This window comes from Bombus affinis, chromosome 16, assembly GCF_024516045.1.
Source record: "Bombus affinis isolate iyBomAffi1 chromosome 16, iyBomAffi1.2, whole genome shotgun sequence".
Classification (NCBI taxonomy): Eukaryota; Metazoa; Arthropoda; class Insecta; order Hymenoptera; family Apidae; genus Bombus; species Bombus affinis.
In genome coordinates, this window is record NC_066359.1 from 5,573,782 (window position 1) to 5,601,004 (window position 27,223).

General features: G+C 34.2%; 1 protein-coding gene across 8 annotated transcripts in view; it reads left to right on the top strand.

Annotated features, from left to right (window-relative positions):
* LOC126925609 (PDF receptor) overlaps window positions 1-27,223 on the top strand; it is a 66,565-nt gene that overhangs the window by 24,552 nt on the left and 14,790 nt on the right. For 7 of the 8 annotated variants that reach the window (XR_007714019.1, XR_007714018.1, XR_007714020.1 and 4 more), the window contains exons 2-3: window positions 15,587-17,227; window positions 19,311-19,418. Coding sequence is in view for 4 of the 8 variants with exons in the window: in XM_050741358.1 (XP_050597315.1) it covers window positions 17,146-17,227; window positions 19,311-19,418 (190 nt within the window). In the remaining 4 variants the exon portion in view is untranslated. Of the gene's footprint in view, window positions 1-1,595; window positions 1,725-15,586; window positions 17,228-19,310; window positions 19,419-27,223 lie in introns of those variants that run through there. The other variant, XM_050741359.1, reaches the window with a different exon arrangement.

Consider the following 27,223-nt stretch of genomic DNA (forward strand, 5'->3'; position numbering starts at 1 on the left):
TAGCCTTGACCTTTTAAATATTGTAGGGATTTTTAAAAAAATCCGTACTAATAAGTAGAAAATTAATGAAATATTGGACAAATTATCTTGCTTCCTTAATTCTGATTGGAATAGAGAAGAGATATTAATTATTTTATGGTACACCTATATATGTGTGGTTGAGTTAGATTTCAATGTTTCTAACTTTAATTATTTTATTGGATCACAATACAATATTATTTCTGTGTAATTCACGTAATGGTTCAGTTTGCGGACTAATGGGATCCTCTTTAATTCTTGGATGATACTTTGATTGAATATTGTTTTGTCACGCGTTAATTAATCACCGTTTCGGCCTGCTGTTGACTGGCATACAAAGTTGTGCATCTATCGCGCCAGATGCGCTTCTCTAATTTCCATAAACTGAAAATCATTTTCCTTTAGTTGTTACCCCTTCCACATTTCCCAACACAAACTTTAATCATTCAGCGATAAGTGATAAGTTTCTTCAATGCTTGATAATTTTTGTACGAATAATTAATTGCAGACATACTCTACACATGAAGAAAATTTTGGTTCTTTATTGGAGTCTTTAAATATTTTTTGAGGGTGGGAGTAAGTTTTTGAGATTTCGAATATTATGTCTGAGAAAAGTTATTTTTTATTAAAACTGTAAACGAAAGAGTCGCGACAGAATCATTTATCAATGTCGTACTACTCAAACTATAAAATGCAGATTTAAATTCATGATTTCCTTCGTGATTAAATTACAATAGCTTTCTCTCTGATTAAATTATGATAGTTTCAAGAAGTTCGGAAATTCTGGAAATGCCAGAAGATTACAAAATTTCAAAAATAAACATGCAGGATGAATCCTCTCACATGCGCTATCTTTCTTATTGTAGATTCGCGTTTCCTTTTACATACGTAGATCATTGGATTAAGTAAACGCAATATTTGACCTCTGGCACGTTGCATCGAAGCTGGAATTCCCTATGGAATTTTCAACTCCGAAATCTGTGTTGCACGTTCATAAAGGCAATTACCATGCTCGATAATGCGAACTAATGTGCAGTGCTGCAATTAAGCAGGATGATGAAGATGCTGTTAGGCTTAGAAGATGTTAGATTACGAGCAGAGTGTATCTTAGACCTTGCTTGCTAATTAGCGTGGAATTCGAAACTATATTGGCTTCTTAGGTAAACGTTGCTCCCTATTTATCAATTTTGTTTATATATTATGTTTTCATATTTTGCCGTATTGCCATATTCTTCTATGTATTTACGTAGATAGAATTTTTTTATTAATTAGTTAGAAATTATTTATTATTTGGAATTGCCTGAAAGAACGTATGCATTATTTCTGGTAATTAGGAATTATTTTTGGTCAAAACTAAATTTTATTGCTTGTCAAGTTTTACTTTGATTAAGTTAGGTTTAGGTTAGGTTTAGCAAGTTTTGTCACGCTCATACATAAACTTTTCCTAATATTTGTAAACGGAGAATATGCTTTATTTCTTTCATGTTATTAAAAAAGAATATGACTTTTCATAAATTTGTTGCAATTCATCGATCATTTAAAGAAGACAGAGTACTGCGTTTTTCTTCACGTTTCGTGAGACGAATGAAACACGCTGTTCTGAACGCTAGCTCAAGAAAGGAATTTATTCAACCTGTCTTCGTGAAAATCATCTACACGTGAGACAGTAATAATTTCCAAGCGACGACACTGACAAGGATACAATGGTATGTCATTTTGACAAACGAAAACGCTCACCGTTGTATAGTAAACGATGCAGTATGTGAAACGATTGTTCCTCGTTGTATAACCGTTTTATATGCATGAGAATGGAGCACGTGTAATTGGAATTGCAGTTTCGTGATGGATCATCCGTTTAATAATTTTTCACTCTGCATGGTTATTAATCATGCTGATACGATTTATTAAAGGTAAAAATGTGAAACGTTATGAGCACTGTGGCAGCTTTATAACCTCGAATTTATTTACATGGAATTTTTACTTCAAAAATCAACAAAATATAATTTAGAATTAACAGAATATCCTATGAATAAAAAAAAATAAAAGTAATAAAGAAATAATCATTATAAATCATTAATAACCAGCATTAGAAAAATAGAATAGATGAATATATGAACAAATAAATGAATAGATGTGCATATTGTACGGTAGTGAGTGACACATTTGGCGTTAGTGTCGCGTCAGTTACATTATCATAATGCCAACGCACCGTGCTTAATATAAACATCACCAAAATACCACATACACAATTTAAATGAAATATTCAATCTGGACAATGACTTCGAATAATTACATTAATAAATTATTTCAATAACTCACTTCAATAGTTGACATTTGTGATTAAAATGAAGATTCAGATCGAACATGGTTCCTGTTCTTCTTAGTTTTCAACGCGATCATGATATTTTCAATGTTTTAATACCATTTGCATAATATGAGAGGAACGCTCCGACGAGTTCCTTGCACTATGGTTCATCATCCTCTTTATGAATCTTTCTTCAGCTGACGATTGTTGCGAAACCCTGATGAAAAATAGAAGAAGTAAGAATTGAATGGTATAAATATAACCAGAGCATGTTGAGGCGGTTTCTATTTCTGTGCTGTGCTTCCTCCGGCGAGAAAGAAGTGCTTCTTTCACTTTTCCAGCCAGCTGATGCCGGCTAACGTACAGTGAGATTTCTGACCTACAAAAACCAGTTGTCCTTGCCAGCCATGACTATTCTCCTCGCAATCGATCGTCCCATTTCAACGCGAAGTTCTGATGCGGAGTCGCGAATCAAGCAGTGGCAATTGATATTCCTTTTTAGTTGATGGATCCTATCGTTTTCAATGGAGCAAACTTTCTTAATTGAAGAGAATCCTCTGTTTCCTTGTCGCGATACTTCCCCCTATTTGTAGAACTGTTTTAACCATGAAAGTTTGGTGGTGGATTAGCAAAGAGAAATACAGAGGAATTTCTTAGCTTAAAGGTTTGCAGGGAGATTCTTCAGATTCTAGGGGAATATTCCAGGATTAATAGCATTTAATGTTATGTAAAGAGTTTTTTTAAGACTTTTCTTTTAGACAATTCTTTGGGCCGCGAGAAGAGTTTTTGTATTAAGAGATTTTTGATATCTTCTGTAGAGAGAAAGAATTTTAGATTAGGAAGATTTCTTGGAGTGTGATAAGATTTTCCACGTTAGATTTCCCTTCTTCTATTCGTAGACAGTTCTTTATATTTTATGAGAATAGTTTGGCGAATATTTCAAGAGAGGTATTTTAGTTTGTACAAAGGTTCTTTATATGTGTGTGAATTGTAAGAAAATTCCTTACACTACAAAGTATTTCTTCGTGTATTATTTTCTTGTCTAAGGATTCTTTAGATTTCAGAACAATATTTCAGACTGAGATGTCTTTTGTGCAACTATAGAATAGAAAGATTTCTTTAGACGATAATAAAGATTTGTGATTTATGAATTATCTTCTAATTATGAATAATCTTTTATGATATGGTTATCTCTTTTAATGAAAATGTTTGCTCTATTACCACCGTGAAAATAAATAACAGGAAGGGCGAAAACGCTCTAAACGGACGCACAATCGCTCTAATACCCTTCTTCTTATTTCCATTCTTAATAAAATTAGACAAACGTTTCTTTCTCATAAACATTTTCAAAAATCACTATCTTTGAAATTCCTCTTAGGGAATTCTCAAAAGACAACTCTTCAATGTGTTAACAAACTCCCAAATTATTCCACCAAATCACGTACTGTGTGTTATAATTTCAACAGAATCGAATTCCGCGAGAATTTCATCAGGTAGTTATCGTCACCTTTGTTTCTTACATAGTAATGAATTTCAAAGTAGTCGTGTTCTAGCTGGTTTTGCAGAGTTCAGCGGTTCATGAAACTCGCTTAAACAGCGTAAGACGAATCAACGTGATCCTGGGACGTATCTGTACCTCGCAACTTTCTTGGTACGATTGATAACTCGATTGCCTCGAGGGAGAGACGGGGAGAGACGAGGAGAGACAGGGAGAGACAGGTAGAGATGAGAACCGTTTGAAAGCGTGCACACATCTGGTTACACATACTACGAAATATTGGAAGCTAAAAATTAATTGAATAGTGAACTGTTGCTCGTGTTAGCATTATAGCATCTGGTTTTTAGGTTAGGGTGGAAAATAGGACTATGTATATTGATGAAGAAATGAGGGTAGTTTTTTTTATTATATTTGTGGGTGTGGATATTAATGAGAGAAAAGATCTTTCCTTATAGTAGCGAGGAGAGAGAAAACAAGAATATTTGTTACTTTAGGGAATAGTGAAAATTGTTAGTGGAAGAAATACAAGATTTTTGGTTATATTAGTGTAATAGAATTTTATTTGATTTTAGTAGAAACATCCAATTAATTGAATAGCAAAATATTCACGCAGAGAAAAACAGATAAATTTCCTTTTATTTATTATTATTTATTTCTCAGTACTTTGTACCTAAAAAGGTATATTAAAACAGGTAATTATAGAGCAGTCGTCAAGCAAAGACCGTAAAACAGAATCAATTTCACTCTAAAGGAAAAGAATTTAAAGTTAAAATTCGCGAGAAATTTTCAAGGGAGTCATTTCAACCATTACTAAATTCGTTCTAGAGATACGTGTTAGTCTTTTGCCTGACCTATTTCACTGGAATATCGCGCTGCCGTACCAGTATTTTTCTCTGTTTTCTGGGGGTTTTTCACCATTTTTCTGTTCATTTTGAAATATCAAAAAATAATTTCCCTCGTCGAACGACATGGAATCCATGGGATTCTTCCATGTTTAATGTTCGTTTTTCGGCCTGATAAATTTTTCAAGTTTCACTTTTTTTCCATTTCGGTCTTTTGAAACTTTTATAATTTGTAAATTTAGAAATAGGGAAATCTGAAAATTTGGAAATTAAGAAATTCGGGAGCTGGGAAATGGAGAAACTTGAGAATTAAGCAATTAGGAAATTAGGGCACTTACTTTAGAATCAGGAAATTAGGAAACTTGGAAATTAAGGAAGGGAGCTGCGAAGTGGGGAAACCTGGGAATGAAGAGATTAGGAAATTTGGAAATTTTAGAATTAAATAATCCTTTCAGAGATATATAATACTTTTCATATGTTTTACAAAGTACTTGCTAAAAAACAAAAAGCAAAGATCTTATTATACTAAAATCCACTAATGTGCAAATATTATTTGCAAAATTCAAATTTTAATTCAATGGTACAAGTTGTCCAATAGCTTCCATTTATTGCTTCTTAAAGTTTCTGAATCAACCTGTCTTGCAGATCCTATTTAATCTCTTTTGAACATTTCGAGATGAACAATCAGAGGAGAAACATGAATCTTGTCGGTAGAACATGACGACGTTTCCGAATTAGACTCTATTCAGCTATGAACACGAGCCTGAAATGCATGGTGCGTACGCTGAATGTTGGATCTCGACTTTCTGGCAAACAACCGAGCAGTCTGTGTGATTTCCTCTTATTTTTCTTCGTCCTTTTCATCATTTAGCTTTAGGGACTATTTCCTGGTCGCGAAATTTCGCTTTTATTGGTCGCTCCTCTCTCTTTTTTTTTCTTTTTTTTTTTGGTAGACAAATATTCTGTGGTAGCTGCTCTGTTGGTTTTACGTAGCAAATATCGCTGTGATATATATGGTTTTATCCTTTTTTTCTGGATATTCTATGGTTTGGTAGATCTTCAATTTATGGGAGAATTATATAGGCTTTTCTATTTATTTAGAGCTTTTGATATTCAAACATTTACAGAGCAGTGGATCCTCAGCTTATGGAGCGATTATATGGATTCCTTTTATTTATTTAAAGTTTTGGATATTTGAATATTTCGGATATTTATATTGAGTTTTGAATTATTTAGATTTTCTTATATATTTGGTGCTCGTTTATACTTGTATAAGATTTTTCAAAATTCAATAAAAATTATTGTTGGAAATGGTTCAAGAATGATATGGAAGGGAACGTTTTCAAAACACGAGTATTTTTTTTGTCCATGTATATTCCTTTTATTGATGTCACAAATAATAAAAATTATTTTCGTAGTTCCATCGATACCGTTCAAACACTTTCAAAAATCCTATTGTTTGTTTTATAGGATTTTAAACTTCTTCAAACTTCGTCCAATAACATTTCGAACTACTTGTAGCAAACTGATTTGCAATGAAATGGTTTTCTCTGTGTCGTTCAAAATAGTTTGTCGTTCAAAATAGCAGAGCAAAAATTTGAGAATTTGAGTACTGAAAACTTCTCTCTGGCTAACACGAGTGATATGAGCGAATAAGGAAGAAATAAAAATATGAACAATTTTTTTTCTTTTCTCCAATAAATAAGTTGTACATTATAGACAAATGAGGGATATAAAAAAGATCCAAATAATATTATGGCACTGTGCGTTGGTTTAAGGAACCAGCGTCAGAATATTTGGAAGGATTTATGGGAAGGAGGAAAATATTTTAGGTTAGGAGTAGGGTGAAAGAAGGTAACATTTATGCTTGCTCATATTTGGTGTGTTATGGGCGGAGTGGAACGCTGGGCGTATTACTGCCATGTATTCTCGGCCAGCTAGCGAGACAATTTCCAGGAGGCTTAGGCTTAGTGGCCAGCGACCGAGGATGAGTGGAGGGGATGATAGTGGTCATCGTCGAAATATTTATACAGATTCATTGATTCACGTGCCGGAAAGGATTCATAGGAAAGCGTGGCTGACGTTGATTGCTCGAAACGACCGAATGGTGAAAATTGACGATAATCCTTGAAAAATCGACGCTCGTTACTGGTTTGTCATTTATGTACTTTTTCTGTTTCTGGCCAGTGCTCTGCTTTTATCGCCTGATCCGGATGGGAACTCGAATGGAGCTGAGTCAAACATTCGGGGTGCATTCTACATGATCGGGATAATAGAATTTGAGTAAAAAAACTGGCCTTCAAATAATCCTAAAAATCTAATGAAAAGTACGGAAATTTTAAATCTTTGGTATTAAAAATTTATTATTTTTTATTATTTCCATAATTTACTACAATGATTGAAACGTTTCTTTTTTTTGTCGGTTGTGCTTTATCCTTCAAGAGTTTAAAAACACTATTCAGAGAAATTCCATTTTCACGTTCTACTTTCCACCCTTAAACCGCAATACATTGAAAAGCAGAATTCAATTGTCCAATGGACCAGCGAGAAATTGCAAATAAAATTCTATGTGAATCCAATGGAAGCATTTAACGCGTCATCCGGACACTTCTCCTATTTTTTCTCCAAGAGTTTAAAAAAAACCAGCACCACTTCCATTTTCATATTCTCTTTACTGCAATATATTAAAGGGAATTCAATAATCTTACACAAATAAGAGGAAACAGAATTCCAATGTGTTAACGTATGAAACTCATACTCTTTGATTCTCCAACCTGCAAATGGATCGGCCGAGGAAAATCCTGCCTGATCCTTGGAATATACGATTTCCCTCTATTTAGCCCTCTTTCTCCTGAGTTGATCGATTTCCAATTTCTTCAGGCCCCTTCAAAGCTTCTGCCTCCACGTTTCTCTCACAATAAAAATAAAAAGTCCTCTTCCTTGTCTCTGGAAACTTTGCACATCAACTTCGCTGCTGATCATTGAACGATGGAGCAGAATTTCTCCGACTTTCTTCAAGCCTCTTCCAAGCTTCTACCTCTACTTTTCTCAGAGAAGAAGAAGAAGAAGAAAAAGTCTTTTCTTCTTTCCGTGAAATTTTACACATGAACTTCACCACTGATCATTCAAGGATGGAACCACAATCGACAGCTACGGTGAATCTACGACACCTACTCGTTTGTTTGGTGATGACTTTCAGATGATAATCAGTAGACCGTGGATGCTTGGACAAATTCGTATTTTTCGAAATATTTTAAAAAATCTGGAACTTGAATAAAAAATGGAGATGGTGATGAACAGAATGGAGATATTTGAGCAAATTCATATTTTAAGGAGTATTTTTTGAAACCTGGGATTGGAATAAAAAAATTGCGATGGTGATGAATAGACCGAGGATATTTAGGCAAATTCACATTTTTAGGAATATTTTTAAAAATCTGGAACTCGAATAAAAAATGAATATGGTGATGAGCAGACTGCGGATATTTAGGCAAATTCATATTTTTGTACATATAACTAAAAATCTGGAACATGGATAAAAAATTGTTTCATCTACGAAATATTGTAACGAGTGGTAAACTTTGCATATTACGCGCACTCTGTGCACTTTGGCGCGTCAAAATTTTCCATAAATTCATGAATGTCCGTAGTTCAGTACTGAGGAGCCGGGCGATCGATTTTTCCGGCAATGGGTTAGTTTTATCAAAAATACAATTTGAAATTGACACAGAAGTATTAAATTCTTAGATAGTATGATTTTCCGATAACAAATACTTCCGATAACAGCTAATGATAAATAAATTATTTCATTCGTATTATATATGTCTCGCAATCTAAAACGCTAAATAAAATAAAATTAAATTGACACTAATGGAAACTGAAGCAAAATATCAGATAAAACAAAATTTGTTAGAAATTTTCAATAATCTGTAGATATCCTGAACCCTAATAATTTATACCTAGCAGTTATACTCCTTAACTACTTGCAAGTAGTACGAATCCGCGATACATCAGTCACAGTACACTTCCAATAGAAAATTTTTAAAGTTTTACATTTTTCGAATTTTCTACTATTTTAACAAAATTTGTAATATAATAGTAGTACTATAAATGGCAGCTATTTGAAACTTTAGGAACGTAGGAACAAATTTTTGCCGTCAGCCTGTGTAATTTAATTGGGGAAGTACCCGCTCGGCAAGCGGAAGATCCGGGCCGGATATCGGTCGAGCAATTCGATCGACCGAATATTTTTCTCCCTATAGCATATAATTAATATTGGTAAGCTTTCTCGAGAGGTTCCGCGTTAATGAAAAATTGATCAGCGAAAAGGATGTCAGGTTGTCCTGATGGACTATAGGTAGATAGACTGTCTCATCGATTCTTCTGTTGTATGATAAAAGTGAAGCCATCGATGGAGAAGATGACACTGAGACGTAACGATCCGATAGTATAATGGCATCATCTCCCTTTCAGTTTGGATGCTACATTTTTCAATATCGACAGTCTCATCTCGCTTTAAATGGTCCACGGTATTCCCTTTAAAGGGGCTGTTGCGTTCGCCAGGTCAAAGGTTAGGTGTCTCTTAAGATGATCTCCAGTTGCTCGATCTTTGAATTGTGTGTTAGTTGTTTTTTCTAATTTACTAGTTACAGCCAAAGGTTAAGTGGTTATTTTAGAGTGTTTTTCGTAAAAGAATTTTATATCGGTCAGTTCACATGCCAGTTTTATTTGAAACGTTACAGCAGGCAGGTCAAAGGTCAGGTAGCTTCTTTCAGAGTGTCTTTTTAGAAAAAGTATTTTTGGTGTATCTCTCAGTTTTATTCAGGGAATAGTCAGAAATTAGTAGAAGAGAACTAGCTCTTATACATACGATCCTCTACTAACAGATGTTTAGACACTCTAAATCTGCGGTAAACTGCAGTACAACAGTCGCAAATTGGTGGTCGAGCCAGGCGTTCATGGAGGAAGGAATCGATGCTAAGTGTACAGTATAGATACTATTTTGTCGAACTTAGAAACGGACAACGCGAATGGAAGAGAAAGGGAAGACAATATATCGGTGAGACAATACCAACACAGCGATGGGATTTTCTTCTTTTCAATTTTTGTTCAATAAAACTTGTACCAGTGTAATGGTAGGATTGAAACAATACCAAAACACGATATAATTCGCAGTATATTTACTTGTTCAATGATATCGACTTAGTTTCTTTCGTCTATTAAATATGCATGTAGATGTGATTTAAACTGTATCGTGTTTGGTCTTATTCTGGTCAGAAAAAATCTCACATATACGTTGGTAAATGTTTGCTTTAAAAGAAGGTGAAAACTAAAAGAATTTCGTCATTGTATTATTAATGTCTCGTGAACAATTGATTTCGGATCAGGTTACGTTGCTGATTGTCAGTCGTGCAACAAGGAAACACTAGCAGCCCTTGTGGGGGATTCCCTTCAGTGGTAGCTATGATATGGATAGATACGTATACCATGGATACGAGATCCCATGAAGCCACGCGAAGCAATTTGATCGTGACCATCGTGACTTTAGCATGTAGAGTAGAAACGGGTCCCATTAAAATTACCGACACGGATCTTCCTGACACACATTTCACCGACAACTATTCACCGACACTAGAGCTGATCGACGCTAGAATTGGCCCATACCAGACTTGACCAACGATAGCTTTGTCCGATACCAGACTTAACCAACGATAGCTTTGACCGATACCAGACTTGACCAACGATAGCTTTGACCTACAGCTGCCTTGGCTAACTGACAGTATTAGCAGAGGGAAATAAGAGAAGATTTTTATTTACGTAGGTCTACCAGCTAATTGATGGCCGATCGGTTTGCGATGGTTGGATTAAAAAAACTAACTTAAACCCAATGTTCGACCGTTTGGAGGGAGACGCGATCGCGAGTGTTGAGGATGAGGTTGACTGATTGAAGAACGAGTGGATGAATTTGTAATAGAAAAGTATATTGAAATAATTAAAGGTATAAGTATAAGTTTATGTTGATTCAGATCCTTACTCTCTTACAGTTTCTAGACAATGGAATGGTAGGGAGCATGTTCATATATTTATAGCAAAAAGACATTACCCAAAAAGTTAACCTTATAGCTTGGGCTAGATTGAGATTAGGTTAGGCCTGATTGGGGTTAGGTTGGGCTAGATTGGGGTTAGGTTGGGCTAGAGACTATAGGGAACAAGTGTAATATATAAGTTTATGCTGATTCAGATCCTTACTCTTTTAATGTTACTAAACAATGGAATGATAGAGAACACGTTCATATATTCATAGCAAAAGGTCATTACCAAAAAAGTTAATCTTATAGTTTGGCCTAGAGGCTAAAGGGAACATAAATAGAGATCTGTTTATTAGTTTCTTTGTTCCTAAACTTTGCAACCCAAAACATGATGTATATTCAAGGGTACAATGATATGCACTGCTCCTTATTTAGGATATTTCTGCGTAATAGCAGTCTTCAGGTCACATAAATAAAGATGTAGAGTTTTTCTTGAAGTAGATACCTCAACAGCGAGGAAGCGCGCCAACGGGAGTGGTAAATTCCCATTACAATTATACAGTCGACACCAGGAAATGATCGATTCCCTATTTCGGTTAGGACAATAGAGGTAGTTAAATTGACTATAACACTGAGCTAACAGATAATAATTTACACTTTATTCCAACAACTTGTAGATAAGATGTTTACGCTTGGCGTGTATAAATATAAGTTAACTAGATGACTGATCTAAGGCTGATAAACCAGTGCAGAGATGTTGACTGAGTTAAAGATGTAAACCCAGTGCCGTGATGTTAGCTGGGTTACAGATGCGAATCCAGTGCAGGGATGATGACTGATCTGACGATGGTAAACCAATACAGAGATGTTGACTTATCTGTAGTGGTTGAACCAGTAAAGTTCAGTGACGATGTTGCCGCAGATGAAAGCTCTTGCTGGATGTCGGTCGCCCCACCACTGGTCGCTTGCGATTGGAAATCCCCGGAAAAATGGAAAAACCCACTTTTTACCTGATGGAGCAATAACTATAAAGAACGTCTTGACTTAAAGGTGTTTTATACCAACGGCCCTAATGGTAATATGGAAATGCTTAGTTTTATGACAATTCCTTATGATTATTACGGTCCGACAAATTATATTTGCACATATATTAATAGCCTTGACCGAGGGATGGATTCCGGATTACGCAAAGAGTCACCGGACCTAACACCCAATACAGAACACAAATTGGCTAGCAATTAAATAAGCCTTGCTTTGATTTCGATTAATTCACCTTAAGTTTGAGCGTAAATTTAACACAAATCCATATGATATCCATGGTGTGAGGTAGCTTTGGGCCAGGACCTTCAATCTGGCCATCAACCGTTTGCAGCAAGAAAGCTACGTGCGTAAGCAAAAATCCCCTGTGCTGATACTACCAGTCGGTCAAAGGTGTCGTCGACCAAGTCTGGTATCGATGATAACTATCGAGTCTAGTGCCGGTGATTTCAATGGGACTCGAGCAAAGAAACTGCCGTTGCACTTCATTTTTCTCCTTCTCCCTTCTCCCTTCTCGACATTTCCTCGCTAATGGACACTATAGTGGCGCTACGTACTAAAGCCACAATGTGGTCGTCGACCAAACTTGGTGGGATCTTATATCCAGTGGTGGGCTGGGACTTAAATTTCTACCGAAAAAAATAGTTAGACATCACCAGCTCATCATTTTTAGCTCATCAACTAAATTGTACGTAGAGCGATCCAAAATCCATATCGATCCACCAGGTAGAACTACAGTAGTACTGTACAGGAGTTTAGATTATTGCAAGTGGTACAAATCCACAATAATTAGACGAAAGAAATTTTCAACCTATATTTTTCGAACTTTGTATCCTCTTACGAAGCGTATAATTTAATATTGGAAAGCTTCCCTGACGTGCAAAGTTAATGAAAAAGTTGATTCGAAGGACTACTTGGATTTCAAAGTTCTCATAGTGTGACACATGCGAACTTCAGTATATTCGAGCCCGATATGTGTACGCGCATACACGGCATATAGAGAAGTCTAAAGAAAGTAGAATTTTTTATGAGTAAACTTTCAGCACCGATGCAACCTTAGAAACGTATAAACAGTGTCCTCGCAGACTGGGAACTTGTTCCACCAGAGGCACGCTCCCAATAATTCTTCATTCTGAAAAATAGGTTTCTGTCTCGAGCACTTTATTCAGAACTGACGATCCGAATTATTCTCCGTTTGTCCATATAACAAGATATCTATAAACATCTGGCTATTTGTTATGGAGATACAAACAAAATTATTATATTCTATTGATTATTTAATCGTACGTTAATCTCTATGTTAGGTGTTTTCGTGCATTCATGCGAGGTTTGAAGATACAAATTATAAAATTTATAATAAACCTACAGTGGAATACTTGGTATAATTTTTAATAAATAAACCGTATCACTGTTGATGAATAAAAATTTAAAGTGTAATTGATAATGATAATAAATTGATAATGATAATAAATTGATAATGATATTAATAAATAAAAATAAGATATAAATTTGCACAAATCCTGTATGCCATTATGACATTACATATATTGGCAAAATAATTTCCTGTTCTTATGCTTAATTCGGTAGAGGCGTTTTTCATATTCAATTTCAATGAATTTTCCGTTTCAGATTTTTCGTCCAAAATAATTCTCTTATTTAATTTCTCAATGTAGGGAGATTTGATCACAAATCATTGCGGGTCATGTAAATTCGTTGTTGAATATTTGTAAAGTTATTAACGGTGAATTTATATTTAATTAAACGGTCGTATTTAACAGCTGATCAAATTCATTACTGGCTGTGTCTAAAATTATAAACGATTAATTATAAACTCTCGTTTGTTGAATTTAAATTAGCGAAGCTTTAGCACCTGCCATAAATACACACATAAATCCATAGTCTACTTATAGTTACCAAAGTAAACAATATTTAATTAAAAAACAGTATTAACGAAATTCAAAATCTAGTAAATTGCTAATATTAATAAACTACTAATATCAATAAAGTAATATAAATCACAGTATAAATAATATAAATCAAGTATTATTAATAGAATAATATAAATTGTAATGTAAGCAATATAAATTATCCGCTACTTTACAAGACAATATAAATAAAGACAAAATGAAACAGTTCACTTTAAGAAGCATCCGCCTTGAGAAAAGAAACAAAGACTACGACCACACAGCTATATCTTGTACACAAGAAAGTTTAGCCCATTTTCTCCAGAGCGAGGAAATTCTTTCCAACCATAATCCATTAATTCCTTGTGCAAAAAAGGCAGGAAACGGAACGAAATGAAAGTACATATCTGGTTTATGGAGCTAAAGTGATGTAAAGAGAACGCTTGGAATTAGATACGGCCGCTTAAATTTCCCGAGGATACCTGAAGCCCCATTTCCGGAATTCGCGTTATCGCGTCGCTGATTTTGGACGATTACCTCTTGGCCTGGAAACGATCCCAACGTCACACTTGTAACGCCAGGCAAACGAGTTTCAATTTACTGATGGAACCTGACGCGAAGAGATGTTGGTGAGAGCGCGAATTTTCCGAAGGAAGACTATATTGGGTTCGTTAAATTTTCGGAGGTGAGGAGAAACAGTTTTAAGTTGGATATCTGGCAAAATACGTGGTAATCTAGTTGAAGAAACTTGGAGTTTTAAAGGGAGGTTATTTATGGAGCTGCAGACCTTTGAAGTTCAAGGCCTAATCTACTTGGACTCGGAAATGTCACGTAGCGGTGTTGATGGAAAACAGAGTCGGCTGAATGGACAATGGAGATAGAAAACTGAATTGCTAGAAGTTGACAATAAAAATAGAAAGCAGGGAAAGTTATTTAGAACCGTGTCTCTTGGATCTCCAACAAGTGACCAAGGATTAAAAAGACTCTTCTTTCGTTTGTTTCTCTTCAGAGAAGATACGGATCTCTCCTGTATATTGACCAAAATATTTAAAGAGTGGAAAGGATAGAAGAATAGAAGACATATATTGGGTTGGCAACTAAGTGATTGTGGATTTGTCAATACCATCTAATGACAAAATCCGCAATCACTTAGTTGCCAACCCAATAATATATAGAAATATATGGAACGTTTAAATTAAATTTGTTATGACATTTAATGGACGAAACAAACCATTTAGATTCCACTTTTTTAGTTGTGTGCATAAAAGTATAAAATTGCACGAATATCTGATAATTTGTTCTTCGTTGGATATTTTTTATATTTTTCCGTATTACCTGCATTTTGCCGATTTTTGCAGCTATAAATTTTTCATAGATGCATAATCTGTAGATTGCACATGGTATGAAAAAATATGTCAAAAATGCAAAGTAGAACACGCGTCATAACGGTGAGTAGGCGGGGCAAATGTTTACTTTTCATTTTTGCAATCATTTTACATTTCATGATAAGAAAACGAATTTTAATAAACGTTCGCAGTCTAGTTATAACTTCAGTTAGGAAAGAATATTTGATATCTCGCTTTGTCCACGATTTATTTTCGAAGATTTTCTTTCATTTTTCTTTTAATTTTGTGTAAGAAATTTTTATCTTTATATTGATTTTTAAGTTTAATTAAGTTAGGAAGCATCGAAGTTGTTTTAAATTACCTACAAAAGGGAAAAAGAGCTTTGGAGACTTTGATATTGGTTTTCAGTAGTAATGGTCAGCAATAAGTGAAGCAATGTACGATATTAATACCGTGTCTCCAATTTTTATAATTTTATGATTGGTCACAAGACTTGAAAGGATTTTTCTTCTTTTCTTGTTAATTTATTAGAATATTTTTTTAATTCAATAATATTTTCCATCTATTCTGTCTCTCATTAACAATATTATTCCTTTTTCATTTCAGGTGAAGACCATCAATGAAGAAACGCTTCATGGATCAGACCAAAGCCCAATTACCGCAGGAAGCTTGCATTCCATGCAATTTTTCATCCATCATCCTTTCATAAAAGTATTTCTTTACATCCCAGTTCTTGAAGTATTCACATCTGAAATCTAAATAAAAATACTCAAGGGAGAACCAGTCTGTACTGCGACATAATTAGTGTACAAAATCCAAACTAATATACTGATATATTAATATACAAGAAATATATAGATATTGTTTCCAAATGGTTTCCAAGGTGTTGGAAGAGAAATCAATGTGGCTAACATAGTGCAACCCCTAACGAACAATCCTTGACTCTTTCTATTATTGTCAATACATGAAATTAAAAGAAATATATAGAAGCAATGTTTTAAAACCATCACACGTAACTTTGAATCTCACATAACTTGTTCAGAAGAAAGAAGAGAAGCAACCAACCACGTCAAACATATTCTAACCACTTCTAATCTCTTCTATATTCTTTCTTCTATTACCGATATTAAATTCAAAGGAATCTACAGCATCGTTATCTCCAAAAAGCGACTTGATATTCATAAAACTTCGTCAGAACAAAGAAGAGAAGCAACAAACGATGTCAAGCATACTCAAACCACTATTAACTCTTCTTCCATCTTTCCATTATTGCTGATATATAAAATTTAAAGAGATCTACGGAATCAGTATTCCCATAAAGTGGTTTGAAGCTCACATAGCCTCATCAGAACAAAGAAGAGAAGCGATCATTATCGTCAAACATACTCAAACCATTACTAACTCCCCCTACGTTCATTCTATAATTGCCAATATATAATATGTAAATGAATATAGAGAAGCATCTGCAGAAAGCCACTCGGATGTGTCATAATCTCTTCAGAACAAAGAAGAAAAGTAACCAACATCGTCAAACACACTACAATCGCCACTAAATTGTTCTCTGTTCGTCCCATTATTGCTGAAATATAACATTTCAAGGAATCTACAGAATCGATATCTTCAAAAAGACAACATACTTCTTGAGAACAAAGATCAGTAGCCAGCGCGGTAAAAGACACTCCAAACGCTACCAAACTCTTCCCTATTATCCGTGTCGTATCATAGAAGCGATTAGTTATCAAGGGAAAGCGACAAAGCGTTCATCGACGAGTATAACTGGAGAATAAAAAACTCCTGGAACTGGGTAAGCGACGTGGATCCTAGTTACGAAGAGGCAGCTTAAACGTGGAGCGTTTATCGGTTCAGAAGAAATTCCTTTTGCCTTTGTCAGCGTTCCTCTACACGAGATAAAGGATTCAGCCAGCCAGAATTCGTCCGTGCAAACGATAGAGAAGACAGGAACAGTGTGGCCGCGGGGATATTCGATTGAATAGCCGAATTCGATTACGTTTCGTGTTGGAGAAAATGGTTTCCGATGACGAGAGATGAAGAAACCCAAGGACAGAGTATATTTGCTGTATGTCGTATGGGCGTGTTCATTGAAGTTGTATGGATGAGGAGTATGTAGAGGTAAAAGGAAGTGAAAATGGACAATTAAAGGAAACATGGGCATCGGTAATGCCATTGGCAATAGCACGCAGGAATTCTGCAGCGACAAGTATAAGGACTTTCAGCCTCCAGATGGAGGTAAGTACTGATAGAATATTATGCTAAGTTGTAATTATAGTAAGTGGGAAGAAACAGTATAGAGGTGAAAATATTGAACTTAATAAGAAGACCTTAATAAGAGAAGTCGTGCATACGAAGTAAAAATTGCAAAATGTAAAACAATACAGTAATTGTAAATTAGAAATATTAATACAAAATTTAAACTGTAGGGTTACACGTAGAATCTTTAGCTCGAAATTGAAATTGTAAAATGGAAGCTTTAGTATATAATTCAGATTACAAACGAGGAACCTTAAGCTGAAATTCAAAGGAGGAATGATCCACATGAAACAAGAATCCCAAAAAGGGATTATACAATTGTAAATTAGAAATTTTAATACGAAACTCAAACTGTAAATCACAGGTAGATACCTTAGTTTGAAATTCAGATAGTAAATTGAAAATTTGAGCATAATATTCAAATTAACGTTTGGAATTTAAATAAAAAACCTTAATATGAAATTCAAAGAAGAAATACGCGTATCAATGAAAATTTCAAAAAATAATTATACAATAATTATAAATAATTATAAATAAACATAAATAATTATAAATAATTATAAATAAAAGCATTGGAAGCAGGATAAAAACAGAATTTTACCAATGAAAGAGGTAACATAAAGAAAAATATTCCATCGATAAGGAATCAATCGATATACAGGATGTCTGAGCTACGTAAATGTGATCACCTAAATATCTGGCTCACTTGTAATCGCGTAAGAGGATTCTCATGACGAAGATAAATTATTTCAAGTGGTGAGTGAGGTAGACTTGAGAAAAAATTCTTTCCACCATTACATGTGCCCCTTGAAACTGTGTAACTTTGTCTTGAGAATTTTACATTTCAGATCTTCACTGTGGTAAGGTGTCATGGTATTGGTTTTTCAGAAGCAATTGTGTAACTACAATATTACACTTGCACTTCCATTTCGCACGAACCTTCCGTACACATTGCAATCCACTTCTTCAGGGTAGACCTGGAACTGACGGTTTCAAATCCCATTATCTCCGTGTACACTGAGCGATATTTCACTTGACTGATCAAACTGATGACACAACTCGGAAGTTTTACCCGGGTGTTCAACTTCGAAGTCGTTTAACTTGATCGGCCAATCAAAGTGGACAAAATGATGCCTGAAACTCTTAGTTTCAGGATGGCGTTAAAGAAGTGGGCTACAGTATGCAGGTGCGAAGTGCAAGTGAAGCAGCTTTGTCTTGAGATGTTTCTTATGTAAACAGAACAATAGGTAATCAAATTATTTAACAAAATAACGTGTATGTAAAGGATAATACTATCTACAGTCTTGTCAGATATATATTTGCAATCTACAAACATCGCTAATAACTAATTAACCAATCGAATTAGTCTATTTAACTAAAAACATTATAAATATCTCTCTTCTCTTCGCTCTTTTCTTCTTCTTCTTTTCCAATTTCTTCACCCAGTTTACATCTTCCTTCTTTGTTGACCATCTCTTCTCTATTAACTGCCCAATTTCTGGAAACCTACACTCTACTATCATGTGATCTGAACTTTAAATTTCCGTATTTGTTCCCACTCTTCTCACAATATCATCTCAATATCTATAGACTTATCTTCTCCTTCGTCGCCGACTATCTCTTCTCTACTAATTGGCCAATTTCCAGTAACCTGCACCCTCCTACCATGTGCTCTGAATTCCAAATTTCCGTATCTATCTTCAATTTCCTCTTAGTATCTGTTCCACTTAGAAGTTAACTATTTTAATGTAAAATAATGTAACATTAATGTGATGTAATGTAACAGTTTGGTTACTCACGCATCAGCTAGATATTAAGGAGATCCAATTTAGCTGAGACACTCTGTATGCTACAAAATATAGAGACGTCTGTTCCCTGGGATGTTTCGGTGGCTCGTTCCGCATACGAAAGTTGTAAACGAAATTCAAAGAGCAAGCAATCTCGTATATCAGTTAGGTAGTCGGTTTCAAAATTGTATAAAGCAGCGACACGCGGTCCAGTACGAGGAAACAAGGTGTGACAGTAATGTGGTTCACGTATCCGTTTCTGTTTCATTTTACAGAGCTGTGGTGTGAACCGGTCTGGGACTCTTTGCTCTGCTGGCCACCGACCAAAGCGTCTACGACGACCAAACAGAAATGCCCATTCGAGGATGTATTCGACGCAACCAGTAAGTATACACGTGTCACCGTTTGATGAATGCACATTTAAATTGCTTGTTACCTGGGCTGATATACACTGTGTGTATAGATGTAAAGCTGGAACGTAGGTAGAAGGAAACGAGTGAAGAGAATATCGAGTAATAATGTAATTAGAATTTATATGTATGGAATTTCCAAATACGTTTTGAAGATAGAAATCAGGTTTAGTGGGAACATGGTGATGTATTGATTGTTAATCAGTGAGTATTTTCCTAAATTTTATACACACAGTGGCTACAAATAGTACTTGCACAATATTGTATGTGTCGTAGTATTCGCATACTAATTAAAAAAGAATTGAAACTTTTTTAAAAATTAAAATCTTTCAGTTTACCATAGAAACAAATTTCTATTTCTTTTTCCACGATGCAAGATTATAAAATATATTTTTTATACTTTGAAGGATTATAGAAAATAATATTTTCCTATATTATAGGAAATTGTTTTTTAAAAGTCAACTTTTTGTATAGTGCCAATGAAATAAATTCTTATTTTTTTCTATGATATAGAATTAGAAAATACATTTCTTATATTAAGGATTATAGGAAATAGTTTTCATATTATTCTTTTAAAATCTTTCATAATATGACAGAGATAAATTTCTGTTCTTTCTTCCTTCTTTTGCAATACAGAATGGAAAGGTACAGTTCCTATACTTTGAAGCATAATATTAAATATAGGGTGACTTTTAAATTTTTATTTCCAATAATTGTTACAAACCAGATAAAGTTGGATTTGCATTTAATATCCATCTGATAATAAAGCGCTGGACTGTTTGAACTGAAAGAGAATTAATTCTATTGTTGTACGTGGAATGTGTCAGTGCTCTTTAAGAGATTAAGCCGGGTTTTTAAATGAGAGACTGTGGGAAGAAAAATAAAAAAAGTATTCTGTATGAGCAACCTACTGAAAAGGAACATCAAGAATGGAAGAAAATGCCAGAGGAATAATATAGTGTATTCTTAAATGACGTAAGCTTTGTTTCCAATGAGTCATTAAACGTGAGAAGAAAAATGGGAGATATTCCGCATGAGAAGATCAGTGAGAAAACGAAAGAGAATTCCAGAAGAATAATTTAGATTATTTTCCGTCGCTTAAGCCCTGGAAAGACAAATGAAATGCATTTTCCATGAGAAAAGGGGCTTCAGATGTGGACGAAAATTCTAAAAGAATAATGCAGATTTATTCTTAATCGCTTAAGCTTCGTTTCCTCCGTAAGGCCTTCAACGTAGATATAGAAAGTACACCGTGCATAAAAAGGTCGGTACAAAATGCATTCAGAGTTCGAGAAAGAATCAGGAGACTAACCTAGTGCGAGATGCCTTAGGCTTCGTTTCCAACATTTGACTGTGAAAGTCAATGGCTGGTAATGAAGTAGGTAGCTTGGCAAGCCTATACCGAACTACTGTACTGAACAAGTACAGATACGCAATAATAACAGAGACTTATACGAGGAATCTAAATCGGAATATACACACATTACATCACTTTAGACAAAATGTAAAAAGCTTCTACAACGTGCAACTTGGGGACGACCCGTTATTAACGAACATCATTGGCAATTACGATAGACTAACGAATGAAAGAAGAATTAAATATAAATTTCTATTGGAGGATTTGGAAATCAGAAAACTTAATAAAAATAATTAAACGCAGAAAACGTAAGGGAACTCAATAGGCGATGATTACGTGGAAGAAGTGAATATCTAACTTCAATAAATAAAGAACGAATAAAAATACCAGGTAGACCTGAGAAACTACAGTTAGTATTAATTAATCGAATAGCTTAATAGTTTGAATAGTTTTTTAATAAGAAGTTTAATAAGCACCATCTCGATTGAAGTATTTTTAACTTTCAACTAGTTTAAAGGATTTTTTCCAGGGAAGTTTGTCATTATTTCAGATGTAATTAACGTCGTTGGCCAGGCTTTGAGAAAGTTGGATGCTTTTCGGTGTTATTGACTTTTTAATCCAACTCGTCGTAGCGAAACCTTGAAATTCCACGGTGACTAAAGGCGCATTTGCATGGCAGAACGTTGGCGGAAGAATGTTGACGAGTTCACATCGGCAATCAGAAATTCCCAAACGTTCGTACCAAATTCTAATCAAAGGAGAACCAAGTTCCTGAGTCAAATTCATAATCATTATGGAAAAGTTCCCTAAATAGATGGCGTCTCAAATGTAAAACGAACTTAAAGAGTCACTCTTAAGTACTTCTAACCTAAATCGTTGCTACTTAACCCATGATTATTCCCTTTTGTTTGCTTTTCTTCGTTTCTTCGCCCTCCTGCAAACTTTAAGAGAAGATAAGTTTAAGTTGGTATTCTGGTTTAGATCGCTATTTTTTTTTTTTCTTTTTTTTAGGTATACTTTAACTTTATACAAATTTCTAAAAAACGTAAAAAACGCTGACAAATTTTAAAATTTAGGATTATCTCCATTAATTCTTTATAAAAATCCTTTACATTCCAACGAATTTCATAGTTATTTCAAATAATCAAACTTATCATTCAGCTCTTCATAAATTTCCATAAAATGTCAACCAATTTGTATATATAATACTTGCCCCCAAAGACATCGACGAAATTTGTGAGACTAGTTCAATCAGCGGAGGATAGAATTATTGTTAAAGAGAATGGAAAAAGACAGTTAAAGTGGGTTTGCCGGACGGTTAGTGGCGGTAACATGTGACAGCGTTATCGAGTGCAATGAAAATGCGACGAAGTGGGTCGAGTATCGGGAGTTCCCTGGTTCTCATTCGCACTGTCTGCCTGTTGTTGTCGTCGTGGGAACGGAAATGTATTGCGGAGACCGGGTGGCAAGTTCAAGTAAGCTGCCCGTGTCAGCGAATCCCGGATAGGAATCGATGTCGTCAGCTTACGACACGACTCCGGTTAAAGGAGACCGGTCCTAAATATACATATAATATAATATATGTGTAGTATTAAACATATAATATTTAGCGAACAAAAATATTGTCACAGATTAGATTTGTGTATTAAATCCTCTATAAATGTATAAAACGTATGGTTCTTTGTTAAATTTCTTCCTAAAATACATTTTAAGTAGGCAGCTAAACTAATGCAATCCTAACCTTCAAATCTGAAATATGTTTAAGTACAATTCGTCATCGTTAAACAGCTTTATAATGAAACTAAATATTTTCTTAGCGATGTAAGATTTCAATTATTGCAAAATTGATACAAAAATCGATTCTAGGATAAATGGAATCGATATAGGACCAAACATCTACAAAAGATATACTAACTGATCTGAGAATCGAAACAAAAATTTTGGTTCCCCATGGATGGTTCCATAAAAATTTCTCCTTCTTCGTTTCCCCATTCTTCAAAGTAATAACTATAGCGACCGCTAATAATAACAACCGATAGGTTAGGATGATATAATGTATTGAATTACGGTTGTAATAGGTTGCTCTACGCTATATGTATAACTCGGTTAGAATTGCATTGGTTTCCAATCTGGTTTGATCCAAGAATCGTTATGCTGATTCGCAAAGTACTGTCTGTTTAAATACCTGTGTGCGTAGATTAGATTTGTATTAGATTTCGAAGATTTTACTGATTCACGATATATCCTCTGGTTAATGTCGACCGATGTTAAACAGCTGTATCATGCAATCAGATTTAGGTTATGAACCGTTATATTTGTTGAAGGAACATCCCTTGATTAAACAGCTTTCCGATGCAATTAGGTTTGAGTTATATATAGAGTCAAATTACAAATGTCCTGAACGTAAATCTTCATATTGATGCGATGAAATGGTAATAGCCATATGGACCGTGTGGTTACATATAGGTTAGGAACACACAGTTTAAGTAACTTTTACATTCATATTTTACGGAAAAAAGATTTTCCAATCCAGAAATTTTGATCTTCTGCTTTATTCAAGATAGTTTTATTAAACAAACAGTATACTACGATCATTACGATTTTAGTAATACCAGTTTTTATTCGTATTTTACAGAAAAAATAATTTTGTAATTTGGTATTAACAGATTTTGAAATCTTCTATCATTTTTAATATGAAGAAATGTATTCAGTAATGTGCAAATAAGTAAAGAGAACTACAAACATCGCAATTTAACGCGCCTGACCTCTAGCATCCCGTCTCCCAATGCAATTTCGGTAGAGTTGCTGGTTGCCTACTGCCAGGCGCTTAAAAATTTACATTTTAATTTCATTTTACCGAAAAATGAACAAAAATGAATCATGTACTTGTTACATATGTAAAACGAAAAATACTCTCTACAAAATGTCCAGCGCTACTATGGGTCCCATATTTTATACCGAAGAAATGTTTCTGTATATCTTATTTATCGATTGCATATGCGTATTGATAAAAGATGTCTACAAATATTTAAATGTTTGTTTTGCGAAGCTATATGCGATTTAAAAATGCTACAATGGAGGATGAAAATTTACTGTTCCAAGAATGAAAACCTTTAATCATTAGACTTTCCAAGAAAATGCGTCTCGCTCAATTTACCGAAGGCTTCCACCTAAAACCGAGGAAAAAATGTCGTTAAAAATATCCGTTGCAGACAATCCGATCTAGGATCGAGTTCTGTAAAAGTAAATCTCGAGGAAGATAACAACAGAAGATAAATTTCGCACCGAGATGAATCTGTGAAACAAGAAACGAAGCGAATGATTCCCGGTGATCCAACACCGAACTCTACGTAATACAGCGAGCTGGTATACTTCCAAATTCCCTGACGGATTTTCGTATTGTAACAACATGAGGAATTTGCATGCAGGTCAGGTCGCATTCAGCACAGTAGCGAAGTTGAATCGGGTACACCGTAGAGAATAGAAGAACGACAACAACGGGTCACATCTGTCGTTAATCCACGAAAATTTCTTTTCTTTTCTTTTTTAACTATATACTCGAACTATATACGCCACGTTTCTGGGATTCGTAAGTGGGTTAAATTGGGATGAAGTGGTCCTTCCAGGATCTGAATCTTTAGAGATGATGAGGATTTTGGGGAATCTATGGTTTTTGATTTTTTATGATTTTTTTGTTTCTTCATTTCTTTCTTCCAAAACCTAAATTTTTAGGATCGAAGAGGGATTTTGTAAAATATTCTTGTCTGTGGTTTTCAGAAAGTTTTAAGTTTGAATGCCCTTTTTATTATATCTGTATTATACTTTTAGCTTCTTCTTTCTCTTCTTCTATTTTCAAAATCAGAGTCTTTAGGCTTGGATGTGAATTGTGGAGAATATTCTTCTCCATAGCTTCTACAAAGTTTTGATTTTTTAGTAGGTTTTTTTTACTATATTTTTAGATCTTTCTTCTTCCTAAATATGAATCTTCGTGATTGCTTAACTTTGTGAAGTATTCTCGCTTGTCCCTTTTCCCATACTTTCTATTCTGTTTCTTAGTTATTCTTAAATTAAGATTATATTTTTCAAATACTTAAAAATTTTTCATGACTTGGACGTGACTTTCCTAAAATATCCTGACATATGATTTTACAAGTATTTCTGATCTCTCTTTCTTATATTTTAAATTCTCCTCAGCATCTTCTGCGCATTCACTCGAAACTTAACTTCGTCTTCGTGGACGTGAATTTCTTAGAATGTTGTTTTATCTCTTTGAGACATATTTTACATATTCTATTCTTTATCTTTATATTTCACATTGCATAAATATTTCCATTTGTAGTGTTGTTAATTCCATTTTCAATTTCCCAAATAATTGTCATTCCAAATTATGATGTATCTTCATTACAAGCTTAATACTGACGTCTAGTCTCATGTTGCACGAACATTTCTAATTTCAAATTCTGGTATTTCCATTGCTCATTATATTACATTTCTCATTACAATCGTGGTTTGCAATCTAAGTTTGGTTTCCCTACTATTCCATAACCTAGTACCAAGTTCTAACCTCAATTTACACAATTTGATTCCGTACTTACAACCTAAAATTTCTTAGATACTCCAATCCCAATATTTCAATATTTCTAATCAATTTGTAATGCCCTCAGATTCAATTTTAAGTTTCTCGAACATCATTAATCCAATTCTCCAATAATTTTTAATCTTATCCTTTTCAGACTTTTCCTAACCTGCATTTACAATGCCTCCAATATTATTTTGAATTTCTACTTAAAAATTTTCGATCTTAATTTTCCAATTTTAATTTTTGAACACCCCAAATCTGAATTTGGAGTATATCTAGCTGCAATTTCAGTTCAGTTTTTATTCAAGTCCAAAGCTTCTTAAACAAGATCATTTTCTAATATTCTTTTAATCATTTCTAACCTCATCTTCTCCATACATTTCTAACCTCAATTTACAATCGCGACATTGAAATCATATTTCCATAATTCATATCAATATTCAAAAATTCCTGTTCAATTAACTCAAAGGAATATAATAACTTAATAATAATTGAATAACAATCGCAAGCAACAGTATAAACTGTTTCCAATAGATTTTCAAATAAGAAAAACTTCTGTTCTCCAAGATCTTACGTAGAAATGGGAACATACAGCCAACGATACGATGGAACGATTTATTTCTACGGAATATCCGCTTTTAGATTCGTTCCTCAATTGGAAAGAAGGGGAGTAGGTATTATCAACGCGGAGAAGAATGCTACTGCTTATTTTCCTCGACGTGTAATTCCTTTTTTTTTGTCGTGGCTTTTTTCCCTCCTTTTCTAGAATCACTTGGAAAAGTGGCTACATTGAATTTCCATGTCCGTTTAAATGCCAGCTGGCTGGTGGGCGGGGCTTTGCCACTTTTCAACTGAAATGAATACCTACCGAGCAGACGAGAAAGACAAACCATTCTTCGATTCTGGATACTTCTCTGATCATTAGTGAAGCTTCTAAATCTCTTGTTTACGCAGTCTTTTCTTTTTCTTTCCTTTGATTTTAATGTCGCATCGACAGGATCATTAGCGACAGCTATGATTCGGTTGTTCTCCACATCTTCTTGCTGTTAGATTCCATAGTATATTTGAGCTTCTTTTAAGTATTTGAGAGTATTTTTGATGTGGTTCTGAGATATCAAAGTTGTACTAGGGCGAAGTCCGTAGTTTTGTCCCTATGCAACTGTGTTTCAAATCTTCTGCACTCATAAAGCAAGTGGTTTGCCGATAGCATCTAGTTCTGTTCTTTTATAGATATTCGTGTTTAATGAAGCTCCTACTTTGGGAAATCTTCCATCACGGGGTTGGCATATGGTTGTGCCTTAAAAATCAATACAGGTATTATGCATCACTACGATATTCCAAAGATAATTATTACAATACTTAAGATACATAAAATACTCGCGAATTGTATCAATTAATAAATGATTTTTTTCCTTTACCAAACAGAAGAATGCCATTTTTCATAACATAATATTTTATTTCTCAAAGGAAATTTATTCTTGGGATTATCGTGGCTTATTTACAAAACTCAATTTTATTAAAAAACTTAATTTTATTTATATAGAAAATTACTAAAATGCATTGATAAATAAAATTTAAATAAAATTTCTTTTTCAATTTATATAAATTTAATATGAATTTTATATGAATTTCATTTTTGGATTCATTTAAATTTAATATAAATTTGATATGAATTTTATTTTTAAATTTACCTAAAATTAAAGAAATTTTATTAATTAATTTTAATCTCAAGTTTAAAAATGAAATTCAACTTTTTATTGTTTATAATCATTTGCTTTTAATCATTTAACATAAGAAGGTTCTTCTATTAACTTGAAAATGACCGCTTTTAGTTAAATACAA